The 13012-nt window shown below is 39.6% G+C and overlaps 1 protein-coding gene and 1 non-coding gene across 5 annotated transcripts in view; one reads left to right on the top strand and one right to left on the bottom strand.

Annotated features, from left to right (window-relative positions):
* Window positions 1–13012, bottom strand: part of NUP155 (nucleoporin 155) — a 79724-nt gene that overhangs the window by 26647 nt on the left and 40065 nt on the right. For all 4 annotated transcript variants that reach the window (XM_016953406.3, XM_016953407.3, XM_016953408.3 and 1 more), the window contains 6 exons: window positions 11579–11673; window positions 10731–10819; window positions 9899–9961; window positions 9140–9287; window positions 7415–7481; window positions 5508–5623 (listed from right to left, as the gene is read on the bottom strand). In XM_016953406.3, the coding sequence (XP_016808895.1) occupies window positions 5508–5623; window positions 7415–7481; window positions 9140–9287; window positions 9899–9961; window positions 10731–10819; window positions 11579–11673 (578 nt within the window). The remainder of the gene's footprint in view (window positions 1–5507; window positions 5624–7414; window positions 7482–9139; window positions 9288–9898; window positions 9962–10730; window positions 10820–11578; window positions 11674–13012) is intronic.
* LOC112209328 (U7 small nuclear RNA) lies at window positions 8649–8709 on the top strand. The gene has a single exon (XR_002944070.1). It is a non-coding gene; the product is annotated as a U7 small nuclear RNA (small nuclear RNA).

The following is a 13012-nucleotide window of genomic DNA, read 5'->3' as shown; positions in this document are numbered from 1 at the left end:
AAACGTTTTGCACATCAGCATGATGCTCAAAGGAAATGCGCACTGGAGCAATTTCGATTTCAAATTTTCGGAATGGGGTGCTCAACCTAAGTATAATGCAAATATTTAAAAATAAAAAAAAACGTGAAAGCCAAAACACTTCTGGTTCCAAACAGTTCGGATAAGGGATATTCAATGTGTATCACAATACATAAAAAACGAGAGAAGAAAACTGATCAAAGCCAAGACATTCATTCTAAAGGCTCACTGAGAGCTGTAAAGAAGATATACCTAAAGACATCATGTGACTTTTGAATTTCGGTAACAAAAAGAAAAAAACACAAAAAAATTTCAAAGTAAACACTAAGTCACTTACAAAGGAAGGAGAATCATACAGATAATGTACTTTTTCATCTACAACATTAAACTTTGGGAAGAAAATGGTGCAAAATGTATACGAAGATCTGAGAAATGGTCTATGATCTTAAAATCCCACATTCATTGGGCAATAAAAACGAACAAAGCATGAATACATCCTACCACATAAATCTCAAACATGAGCCCCCAAAACACACTAAGTGAAAGAAGCCAGACTCAAAGGCCACACAGTATGATTCTGTTTATATGACATGTCAAGAATAGGCACATCTACAGAGATAGAGCAGATCAGTAAGTGTCTGGGGCTAAGAAGTGGGAATGGAAAGTGACTGCTAATGGACATGAGGTATGTCTCCTAGATAATGGAAGTGTGCTAAAACTGGACTGTGGTGATGGTTGCACAATTCTATGAAATTTACTAAAAGTCACTGAACTGAACATTCAAAATGAGTAAATTTAGTGGTATGTAAAGTAGATCTCAAAAATCTGTTTAAAAAATTTCCATAGTCAATGAAACTAATGTTATAGGAATCCAAGGGTTGGTCGAAATTAGGACATGTATTAACTCTATTGTTAAAGGTAAGGGGGGAAATGATATGATCATCTCTGTAAAATGCAGTAAATACATTTGACAAACTCACTTATTGAATATGGTAAGCATATTCAATATGTTAAATATATGAATATGTTAAACATATTCAATAAGGGCTGAGTGCGGATGGCTCATGCCTAAAATCCCAGCATTTTTTGAGGCCAAGACAGGAGGATCACCTAAGCCCAGGAGTGCAAGATCAACGTGGGCAAAACAGTGAGAACTTGTCTCTACAAAATGTGAAATAAAAAAATTAGCTGAGCATGGTAGCATGTGCCTGTAGTCCCAACTACTCAGGAGGCTGAGGTGGGAGGATCACTTGAAGCTGGGAGGTCAAAGTTGCGGTGAGCCGTGATCATGCCACTGCACTCCAGCCTGGGCAACAGAGTGAGACCAGTCTCAAAAAAGAAAACCAAAAAACACCTCAAGTAAGGGTGGATGCAGTGGGTCATGCCTGTAATCTCAGCACTTTGGGAAGCTAAGGAGGGAGCATAACTTGAGGCCAAGAGTTTGAGACCAGCCTGGGCAACACAGTGAGACCCAATCTCTGAGAAAAATAAGAAAAAATCAGCCAGGTGTGGCAGCACACGCCTGTAGCCCCAGCTACTCAGGCAGCTGAGTCTGAGATTGCAGGGAATAATGATCACATCACTGCACTCCAGCCTCAATGACAGAGCAAGATTGCCTAAAAAAGAAAAAAAAAAGAGAAAAGACAGACAGAGATAAGTGGCAGGGCGCAGCGGCTCATGCCTGTAATCCCAGCACCTTGGGAGGCTGAGGCGGGTGGATAACCTGAGGTTGGGAGATTGAGACCAGCCTGACCAACAAGGAGAAACCCCGTCTCTACTAAAAATACAAAATTAGCTGGGCGTGGTGGCTCATGCCTGTAATCCCAGCTACTCAGGAGGCTGAGGCAGGAGCATCGCTTGAACCCGGGAGGCGGAGGTTGCGGTGAGCCGAGGATCATGCCATCGCACTCCAGCCTAGGTAATAAGAGTGAAACTCTGTCTCAATTAAAAAAAAAAAAAGAGAGAGAGAGATTACCTTGTGCAGAGAGGAGAAAGCAAGTAGAGCTAGACAAGAAAAGATGGAAAAGATGAAACTATCTCTATTTGCAGATGACAGAACTGCTTCTGTGACAATTCAAGAAACATCAATGAAAAAAACATCCTGCTAAAAACTGTAAAGATAAATGAGTAATTAAGAGAAATTAGAAGTAGATTAGAAAATTTACATATAATTGCAGATGTAATGGTAAAATTCAATTAACAAAAGACCATAATGTTAGAAAAAAAACCAAACAAACTAAAAACATCTGACAAGTAAAATTCCAGATAATTTGGAGGGGGAGGGATGGCAGTAGAAGGCAAGGAAACAAAATGTAATAGAGTTTGTTAAATTATTAATGCTGACTGAGATGCATGTCTGTCAGAATTTAAGACTAACAGAGGAAGAAAAATCATATGTAGAACTTCTTAATTGGTGTTTAAGGTAGAGAGAGGCCTGATCAATCCAATACAATAAGGAAATGGGAAAGGGAAGAAAATAAACAAAAAGCACAAATTCAGGATGGGGAGAAAAAAATCAAACATTTAACTAGACCAGATGCAGTGGCTCACTCCTGTAATCCCAGAACTTTGGGAGGCTGAAGAAGGTGGATTATCTGAGGTCAAGAGTTCAAGATCAGCCTTGCCAACATGGCAAAACCCTGTCTCTGCTACAAATAGAAAAATTAGCCAGGCATGGTGGTGTGGGGCTGTAGTCTCAGCTACTTGGAAGGGTGAGGCAGGAGAATCGCTTGAGCCAGGGAGTTGGAGGTTGCAGTGAGCTGAGATTGCACCACTGCATTGCAGCCTGGGCGACAAAGCAAGACTCTGTCTCCAAAAAAACCAAACCAAAACAATAAACCACATTTAACTAATTCCAATAAAATGGGAAGGAGGTAAATTCTCCTGCTTAAAAGATAAAGACAGGCCAGGCACGGTGGCTCACCCCTGTAATCCCAGCACTTTGGGAGGCTGAGGCGGGCGGAGCACGAGGTCAAGAGATCGAGACCATCCTGGGCAACATGGTGAAACCCCATCTCTACTAAAAATACAAAAATTAGCCAGGCTTGGTGGCACATGCATGTAATCCCAGCTACTCGGGAGGCTGAGGCAGAAGAACTGCTTGAGCCCAGGAGGCAGAGGTTGCAGTGAGCTGAGATTGCACCACTGCACTCCAGCCTGGGCAACAGAGCAAGACTCTGCCTCGGCGGGGGCAGGGGAATATATATAAATGTATACACGCACACACACAAAGTATGAACAATGTTATATAAAAGTGTACTTACTTAGACTCTGTTTTTGCTTTTAAAGAAGTGTATATTTATGTATGCTTTATTATTTATTTATGATTTTTTTTTTTGAGACAGAGTTTCACTCTTGTTGCCCAGGCTGGAGTGCAATGGCACGATCTCGGCTCACCGCAACCTCCGCCTCCCAGGTTTAAGTGATTCGCCTGCCTCAGCCTAGCTAGTAGCTGGGATTACAGGCATGTGCCACCACACCTGGCTAGTTTTGTATTTTTAGTAGAGATGGGGGTTTTTCCACGTTGGTCAGGCTGGTCTCGAAATCCCAACCTCAGGTGATCCGCCTGCCTCAGCCTCCCAAAGTACTGGGATTACAGGCATCAGCCATCACGCCCGGCCTATTTATGTGTTTTTATAGTGACAAGGTCTCCTATATTGCCCAGGCTGGTCTCGAACTCCTGGCTTCAAGCAATCCTCCTGCCTTAGCTTTCCAAAGTGTTGGGATTACAGGTGTGAGCCACTCTGCCTGGCCTACATATGCTTTAAAAAGATTATACTGTAATACCTCGTTAACAATTCTAAGGAGTGATGTGACTCCCCCAATGCAATGTGATTATTATTTTTCAACAAAAAGTCCGTATTATATTAGAGGCTTAAAAATATCCATTCTTGGCTGGGCGCGGTGGCTCACGCCTGTAATCTCAGCACTTTGGGAGGCCGAGGCGGGCAGATCACGAGGTCAGGAGATCGAGACCATCCTGGCTAACACGGTGAAACCCAGTCTCTACTAAAAATACAAAGAATTAGCTGGGTGTGGTGGCGAGCGCCTGTAGTCCCAGCTACTCGGGAGGCTGAGGCAGGAGAATGGCATGAACCCGGGAGGCGGAGGTTGCAGAGCTGAGACCGCACCACTGCACTCCAGGCTGGGCGACAGAGCGAGACTCTGTCTCAAAAAAAAAAAAAAAAAAATCCATTATTGCTGGGCATGGTGGATCACCTGAAGGTGGTCAGGAGTTTGAGACCAGCCTGGCCAACATAGTGAAACTCCATTTCTACTACAAATAGAAAAATTAGCTGGGCATGGTGGCAGGCGCCTGTAACCCCAGCTACTCAGGAGGCTGAGGCAGGAGAATCGCTTGAACCTAGGAGGTGGAGGTTGCAGTGAGCCGAGATTGCACCATTGCACTCCAGCCTGGGCGACAAGAGCGAAACTCCGTCTCAAAAAAAAACCCAAATGTCCACTCTTGGTCGGGCACGGTGGCTCACGCCTGTAATCCCAGAACTTTGGGAGGCTGAGGCCAGTGGATGATGAGGTCAGGAGTTCAAGACCAGCCTGGTCAACATGGTGAAACCCCGTCTCCGCTGAAAATACAAAGAAGAATTAGCTGGGCATGGTGGTGCACATCTGTAATCTAAGCTACTTGGGAGGCTGAGGCAGGAGAATTGCTTGAACCTGGGAGGCGGAGGTTGCTGTGAGCCAAGTTGGAGCCTTCGTACTCCAGCACGGGTGACAGAGCAACAGTCTGTCTAAACACATGTCCACACAAAAACTTGTACAGGAATGCTCATATCAGCATTCTTATTAGCCAAAAAGCTGAAACAACCCAAATATCTATCAACTGATAAACTGAGAAATGAGACAAAGTAGTAATACATGCTACAACAATCAAACCTTGAAAACATGCTTGGGGAAAGAAACAGACACCAAAGGTTATCTGTTGCATACTTCCATTTATATAAATATTTCTATAAAGATTCAATGTATATAAATATGTCTATAAATATTCCATTCATAGAAATATTTCTATAAATATTCCATTTATATAACTATATTTATATAAACATTCCATTTATATAACTATATTTATATAAACATTCCATTTATATAACTATATTTATATAAACATTCCATTTACATATATTCATATATTTATATATTGTGTATCTTATGTAATATATAAAATATAATATTTATGTAAATAGTCAGAAAAGGCAGATCTGTGGAGACAGAAAGTAGATTAGTGGTTGCCAGGGACTGGGGGAAGGTCCATGAATAATAATGGCTGGTCATGGGCACCAGAGTTTCTTATTGCTGTGATGAAAATGTTCTAAAATTAGATAGTGGTGATGGTTGCATAACCTTGTAGATACACTAAAAAATACTAAACTGCACACTTTAAAAGGACCAACTTTGTAGTATGTAAATTATCTCAACAAAAAATACAACGAAAAGAAAAAGATGAATTAATAAACCCTATTTATTCTTACTTTGGATTTCCTAATGGTCCTCCTGCAAACTGGGAGTTTCTGTCTAGAAATTCCTGCAAACCCTTTAGTTCTTGTAGCACTGACTCTAGCAGTTGGCAGGGAACACTACTTTCAATCTGTAAAAATGAAAGATTTTTCAAAAGTTTAAAAACACACCCTCTGTATAGCTATAATATAAACAATTTTAATTTTGAAATGAGTATCTCTATAGTTATTTCTTGTATCAATTCACACCTGTTGATCCGAATAAAGTATACCTACACACTTCCTCTCCTGCCAGTAACACTGATGCATAACTAACATACAATAAAATACAAATACTAAGAAAACATCTTGATTACTTTTATATATTTTTGTATAGTCATCACCCAGACCACAATACAGAAAATTTCCAACACCAAAGAAAGTTTCCTATGTTCCTTTGTAGCCATTAGTCATCCCACCTCTGAGGTAACTACTTTTCTTACTCCTATCAACATAGATTAATTTTACAAGTTTTTAAACTTCATATAAATGGAATCATATACTGTGTTAGGCAAATACACTCTTATTCTTAGAAACTTGAACTTTTTTTTTTTGAGAGACAGCGTCTTGTTGTTGCCTGGGAGTGTAGTGGTGCGGATCATATCTTACTGCAGCCTTGACTTCCTAAGTTCAAGTGATCCTCCTTCCCAATTAGCTGGAAGTACCGGCACATGCCACCACATATCTGACTAATTTTAATCTTATTGTATTTTATAGAAAAGGCATCTGGCTGCGTTGCCCTGGCTGGTCCTGAACTCCTGGGCTCAAGCCTTCCAAAGCATTGCGGTTACAGGCACGGGCCACTGTGCCCAACTCATGAACTTTAAGAGCCTCACAATTAAAAATATATTTGAACTGGGCATGGTGGCTCACGCCTGTATTCTCAGTGGAGGCCGAGGTGGGCGGATCATTTGAGGTCAGGAGTTCGAGACCAGCCTGGTTAACATAGTAAAACACTGTTTCTACTAAAAATACAAAAAATCAGCTGGGCATGGTGGCGCGCACCTGTAATCCCAGCTACTCGTGAGGCTGTGGCAGAAGAATCGCTTGAACCCAGGAGGCAGGGGTTACGATGGGCCGAGATAATGCCATTGCACACCAGCTTGGGCAACAAGAGTGAAACTGTGCCACTGCACTCCAACTTGGGCAACAAGAGCAAAAAGCAGTCTGTAAAGTATGCCAATTCATGGAAATTAGTGCTGGGTCCATGGAGTTTTCGTTCATATATATGTCAAAGTATTACATAGTAAAATTTGAGCAATATTAAGTTGCTTGAGTTATCCCTCATGACAACCTTATGAGGGAGATATACTATGCCCCTTCTTTTACCATGAGGTATCAGGCTCTGAAATGTTAAGTAATTTACTCATATTCAGACAGTTAATCAATGTTAGAGATGAGATTTAAACCTGAAGGTAAGCAGTTTGTTGTCCAAGAATGCAAACATATACATAAAAGAATAACCCGCCAGGCGCTGAGGCCCCCTGCCTGTAATCTTAGCACTTTGGGAAGCCAAGGCAGGTGGTTTGCTTGAGTCTAGGAGTTTGAGACTGGCCTGGGCAACATGGTGAAACCCTATCTCTACAAAAACTACAAAAATTAGCCAGGCATGGTGGCGCACACCTGTAATCCCAGGTACTCAGGAGGTTGAGGTGGGAGGATCGCTTGACTCCAGAGGGCAGAGGTTGCAGTAAGCTGAGATTGGGCCACTGCACTCCAGCCTGGGAGACAGAGCAGGACTCTGTCTCGAAAAAAAAAAAAAAAAAAAAAAAAAAAACCTTTGCCATCTTATTTGTGTAATATCAGGAAATGTGAAACAATCTAACCATTTATACCATCAACTGGCTACACAAAAATAACAAAATAATATTATACACACTTACTGCAGTGATCTCTCTGTTGCCACTCTTGAATATTCTCTCCACAACTAAGCTTGCGTCCCAAATGTTTCTGGAAAAAAAAAAGTTTTAATGATTGTGCTGTAAATGAATAAAAACAATTACAATAAATTTCTTTCTCTAGGAACTTAATGGCTTTATTCAGTTTTTAAAACTTGCAGTGGTTTCATTTAACATTTTACTAAGCTATCTAGAAGAGTGGAATACTAGAAAATTTTCATACCTGATGTACCTAAGTTTTTCAGATAATGAAATATTACTGAAGAAAAATCAAAAGGCTCTGTATAATAAATTGTAAACAGGAAATTTATAAAGGGGCTCTGTACTGTTTCATACTTTTAAGCAAATGAGATGAATGAAATCATACATCTCAAATCTAAGAGAAATATATATTAGGCATGATAGCTAACTAAGATAACATGATAGACTGATTGCAAAAACAACCACATTTCTTTATCCCTCCCTATATCTATCCCTTTGCAGTATGATTTTGATGTCTCTCCCCTAAAAGGTGGTCTATTTCCCACCTTTTAAATCTGAGTTGGCCCTGTGACTTCCCTCTGGCCAAGTGAATAAGGCGGAAAAGTGCATGGTAAGCCAGTTCTGAGTTTAGAATAAAGGTTTTGCAAGTGTCTACTCTTTCTCAAGGAACTCTGCCACCACCAACTAAATAATCTTTGGCTGGCCTGCTGGAGGATGAGAAACCATGTAGAGAACAACCAAGCTGTTTCAGCTTGGGCCATTCTAGACCAGCTGGAAAACATAACCTTGAACATGTGAGAGTCTAGCCAAGATAAGCATAGCTCTCTTTAACTTCACAACTGATTGACTATTCTTGAGTTAGCCCAGCAAGACAAGAACTGCCCTGTTGAACTGTAGACACATGTCACTGAGTTATGGGGAAGTTTGTAACACTGTACATTCATATGTAAGTAGATATACAGTTGACCTTTGAACAATATGGGCTTGAATTGTGTGGGTCCACTTATACACAGATTTTTTTCCTACCTATGCTACCCCAGCACATCAAAACCAACCCTTCCTCTTCCTACTCCTCAGCCTACTCAGCGTGAAGACAAGGATGAAGAGTTTTATGATGATCCATTGCCACTTAATGAATAGTAAATATATTTTCTCTTCCTTATGATTTTCTTAATTTTTTTTCTCTAGCTTACTTTATGGTAAGAATATAGTGTATAACACATATAACACAAAATATCAGTGTTACGGCTGTTTTAGAATTTGTCTACCAGGTTTTCTGGTTTTTACGAGACTCCCCCACACTCCTACACCATGCAAAAGTTAAAAAAAGAAAACACAAAAAACATACAAAACGTGTTAATTGATTACTTATCAGTGAGGCTTCTAGACAGTAGGCTATTAGTAATTCAGAAAGTCAAAAGTTGTACATGAATTTTTGACTACATGAAGGTTGAGGAATGGTGGTTGGCATCCCCTAACCCCTGTGTTAAGGAACAACTGTATTTTGATGCTACAAAAATAGATTATGAGAGAGTAAGAGAAATAAAACACAGCAATGAATATAGTTAGATAATAAAAACTGGAATAGAAAAGTTTTATTGATCAACAAGTGAGCTAAAACTAAAATTTAATAGGAATAAATGATGTCCCAAATTCAGAGTTAAAAATATTTCACTACTCAAGATGGGACAAGGTGAGCAATAGTTCATTATTTCATGACAAACTTACCCCATGATCCGAGAAAAGTAAATGCAAATACCATTGTGTTTTCCAGAGTACACAATCTCTGGTCCAGTCACACAACTCATATTTGTGGCCTGAGTTGCTGGGTTTCCCAGAGCACACACTGGAGTTGACATGGCAGGAGGCTGTATACCTTGTACACACATAAGAAAAACAAATCTCTTAATCTTAATCTTAGAACCCATAAATCTCTTAATCTTAATCTTAGAACCCATAAATCTCTTAATCTTAATCTTAGAACCCATAAATCTCTTAATCTTAGAACCCATAAAATTCAGAATTCTCATAACCCAAGTTTGTGTATCTAGACACAAAGGTATTTACAAAAACAATGAAATACATAGATATTTAATTTGGTTTTCCTTAATAAGAAGAGAGATTTAAATGTGGATGGGTACTCCCAGATAGACTTCCAAGTGTTCACAATGCAGAATGAAAAGGAAACAAACTTGCCAGTACTGCTTGTAATGCTGACAGTGAAATAGAACTAATTACACAGATTTTAGGGTTCAATTTAATCCTGGTAGCCAAATAATAGGCTTTCCAGGCTTATTATAAGAGGAGTTCCTCCTAAATAAAGGCATTCACATCCAAATGCCACAACTTGCTTGGACAGCGCTTCTAAAATTATATTTATTTTCAAGGGAATAAGGCAAGTTCATCTTTTTCACACTAAGCATTAAGGTTAACTCATAATGTTAGCACTTCAAAATGAATCCAATCCAAAACAAAGAAAAGAGGTACCATGAGACGGTGTTCCCAAAAAGGATGGATTTGGATAGGGACTACCACTAGGAACAGGAGAACCTAAAAAGGGAAAGAAGAATATAAAGATTTAGAAAAGAATATCTCAATCTTTTGAATGTGATCAAAATTAGGTAAAGAAGGTATTTCCTTTTTCTTTTTTTGAGGCAGGGTCTCCTTCTGTGGCCCAGGCTGGAGTGCAGTGGCATGATCTCGGCTCACTGCAACCTCTGTCTCCCGGGTTCAAGCGATTCTCCCGTCTCAGCCTCCTGAGTAGCTGGGATTACAGGCTCACACCACCACAGGCCGGCTACTTTTTGTACTTTTAGTAGAGACACGGTTTCACCATATTGGTCAGGCTAGTCTCAAACTCCCAACCTCAGGTGATCTGCCCGCCTCGGCCTCCCAAAGTCCTGGGATTACAGGTGTGAGCCATTGCGCCTGGCCACAGAAGCTATTTCTAAGCATAAGGAGTTACGTTGTCCACGATATATGCAAGAATTAGGGACTGATCTCCTAGTAAGTTTCTAACAACTCCCACCTTGGAAAACACTGATGTGCGAGTTAATTATTAAATCATTCATCTGTTTCCCTCTGAATATATACCAAATGAGTTATGTAAATATGATTGGTTACATCTTATTTTGCTTCCTTACATTAAGGATTCAATATTAATAGATCACTTTTAAGAATCAGAATCTATAGATGTATTCATCAATTATACAATAGCAGTAAATAAAACATAATGAAAAGGCTTATTGATAAAAATTGCTATAAAGGTTCTAAGATTCAAACGATTAGAAACAATTTCATTTCAATGTTCCATACTCACTAGAATAGACAGGAGACCCCAAGATGGGACCAACATTACTTGGAGGCGGAAGAGTGGTTGGAAATCTCATCTGTGCTTCACCACCATACCTATTTTTATGACAAGAGGTTGAGTTTATTCAGTAAAACAAACCATCCATCTTAAAAACTGGAATTGTTCCTTTTCCTGTTTAGCTTCCAAATAAATGCTTTAAACATTAGAGACTTCAATGTATTGTGCTGACAGTAAAGTATATGCATAAGACTTATAATAAATATTTATTCAGTAAATGTGGACTTGAAACTGCTACCAGGAAGAATTATAAGGGACTCTGATAACTTCTAAGAAAAAGATATGCAATGCATAGAATTTACTTTGTGAGTAAATGGCATTGTAATTTTCATACTAGGTTATGGTTAGATAGTACTTCAAAAAACGTTTCTAACAAAATCACATTTCAAATTCTTAAATATTTTCTAAATAGAAATATCTCTTTGGTACCAAGTTTCCTTAAAGTAATTCAGAAGCCTTCAATACTAATGATACATATTAAGCAGAATTGGCATAGTGTTTGGGGAAGTAAAAAAGATAGATGAGACAGTAACTGAGGTAGAACAAAGTGTAGAAAGTAGACAAGAAGTTACAGAACAGAATCCAGAGTTAAAGTAATAATGCATAAACTATGCTAATTTACTTGCTTCTATTACCATTATAATCTCTCCAGATTTCACCCTTTTGCAAATCAATTTTGGTAATTTGCCTACATAGTCACTCAACTGTTTGGCAAGGCTTTATCACATTGATAAAATCATTTTAAAAAGTGGCCCAGTAAAAAAACAAATAAATAAACAAGAAAAACTTTCACATACCTAAAGAAAGCCCGAGTAGCCCAGGCAGATACTTCTCTATCACAGGCAGCAGTGGAGCAAGCAAGAATAAGGCAAGTTGCACAAGCCTGGTCTTCCTGTGTAAAAAGAGGAATATTGGCCTTATATTAAATACAAATTTTAAAATGATTTGTGTACTGCTAGATGCAGTATTAAAGTCTGTATCTAGCACAGAGCAGGCGTTCAATAAATACTTGCTGACTGAATGAAATCAGTTTGTGTTAAAAAGACAAGTAAACACTACTGGTTTTAAGTTCATCATAAGCACTAGGATTACAGGATGTTCTCTTTTCCTTTTAACCTAGATTCTGACTTAGTTTCTGGCTTATGTCTCCAATTTTCTTCCTGTGGTCTTTCTGCTTTCTAGAAAATAACAATAAGTGGTAACACTGAATACCTACCATGTGTCAGGTACTATTTTAAGAGTTTAGCATATATTAATCCTCATACCACATCCTATTATAATGTATAAGGAAACTGAAGCCCAGAGAAGTCAAGTAATTTACCTCAGTGGTGGAGCTGGGATTTTTAACACAGGTGCTTTGAATCCAGAGTCTGTATACTTAACTTTGAACTACTCAAATTTTAACCGTATCAATTCCAGTTGTGGCTCTGAAATACTAAGATCTCTACACTGTTGCCTCAGGTTTCTTCCTCAGGTCATTAAGCCAAAACAAACAAACAAACAAACCAACCAAAAACAACTTGTCCCTAAATGTCTTGTGCTTTTAATGAAAAGGCATTTATCATATAACCTGAACAAGAAACTCTTACTAGCAGACTTCAATAAGAATTTATCAACAACAGGCCAGGCATGGTGGCTCACGCCTGTAATCCCAGCACTTTGGCAGGCTGAGGCGGGTGGATCATGAGGTCAGGAGATCGAGACCATCCTGGCTAACATGATGAAACCCCATCTCTACTAAAAATACAAAAAATTAGCCAGGCGTGGTGGCGGGGTCCTGTAGTCCCAGCTACTTGGGAGGCTGAGGCAGGAGAATGGAATGAACCTGGGAGGTGGAGCTTAGAGTGAGCTGAGATCACGCCACTGCACTCTAGCCTGGGCGACAGAGCGAGACTCTGTCTCAAAAAAAAAAAAAAAGAATTTATCAACAACAGAGAATAAAAATCTGAAAGCTCACTACAAGACTTATATTAATCCTGCTTTCAAATGTCAGTTCACATACAGTGACTTAGGCAAAGAAAGGAATATTGTTAAGATTATCTATTTATGGCTGGGCGTGGTGGCTCACGGCCTGTAATCCCAGCACTTTAGGAGGCCGAGGTGGGCGGATCACCTGAGGTCGGGAGTTCGAGACCAGCCTGACCAACATGGAGAAACTCCGTCTCTACTAAAAATACAAAATTAGCTGGGAGTGCTGGCACATGCCTGTAATCCCAGCTACTGGGGAGGCT

Source organism: Pan troglodytes, chromosome 4 (genome assembly GCF_028858775.2).
Source record: "Pan troglodytes isolate AG18354 chromosome 4, NHGRI_mPanTro3-v2.0_pri, whole genome shotgun sequence".
In the NCBI taxonomy this organism is placed as follows: Eukaryota; Metazoa; Chordata; class Mammalia; order Primates; family Hominidae; genus Pan; species Pan troglodytes.
This window is presented reverse-complemented; position numbering and strand designations above follow the sequence as displayed.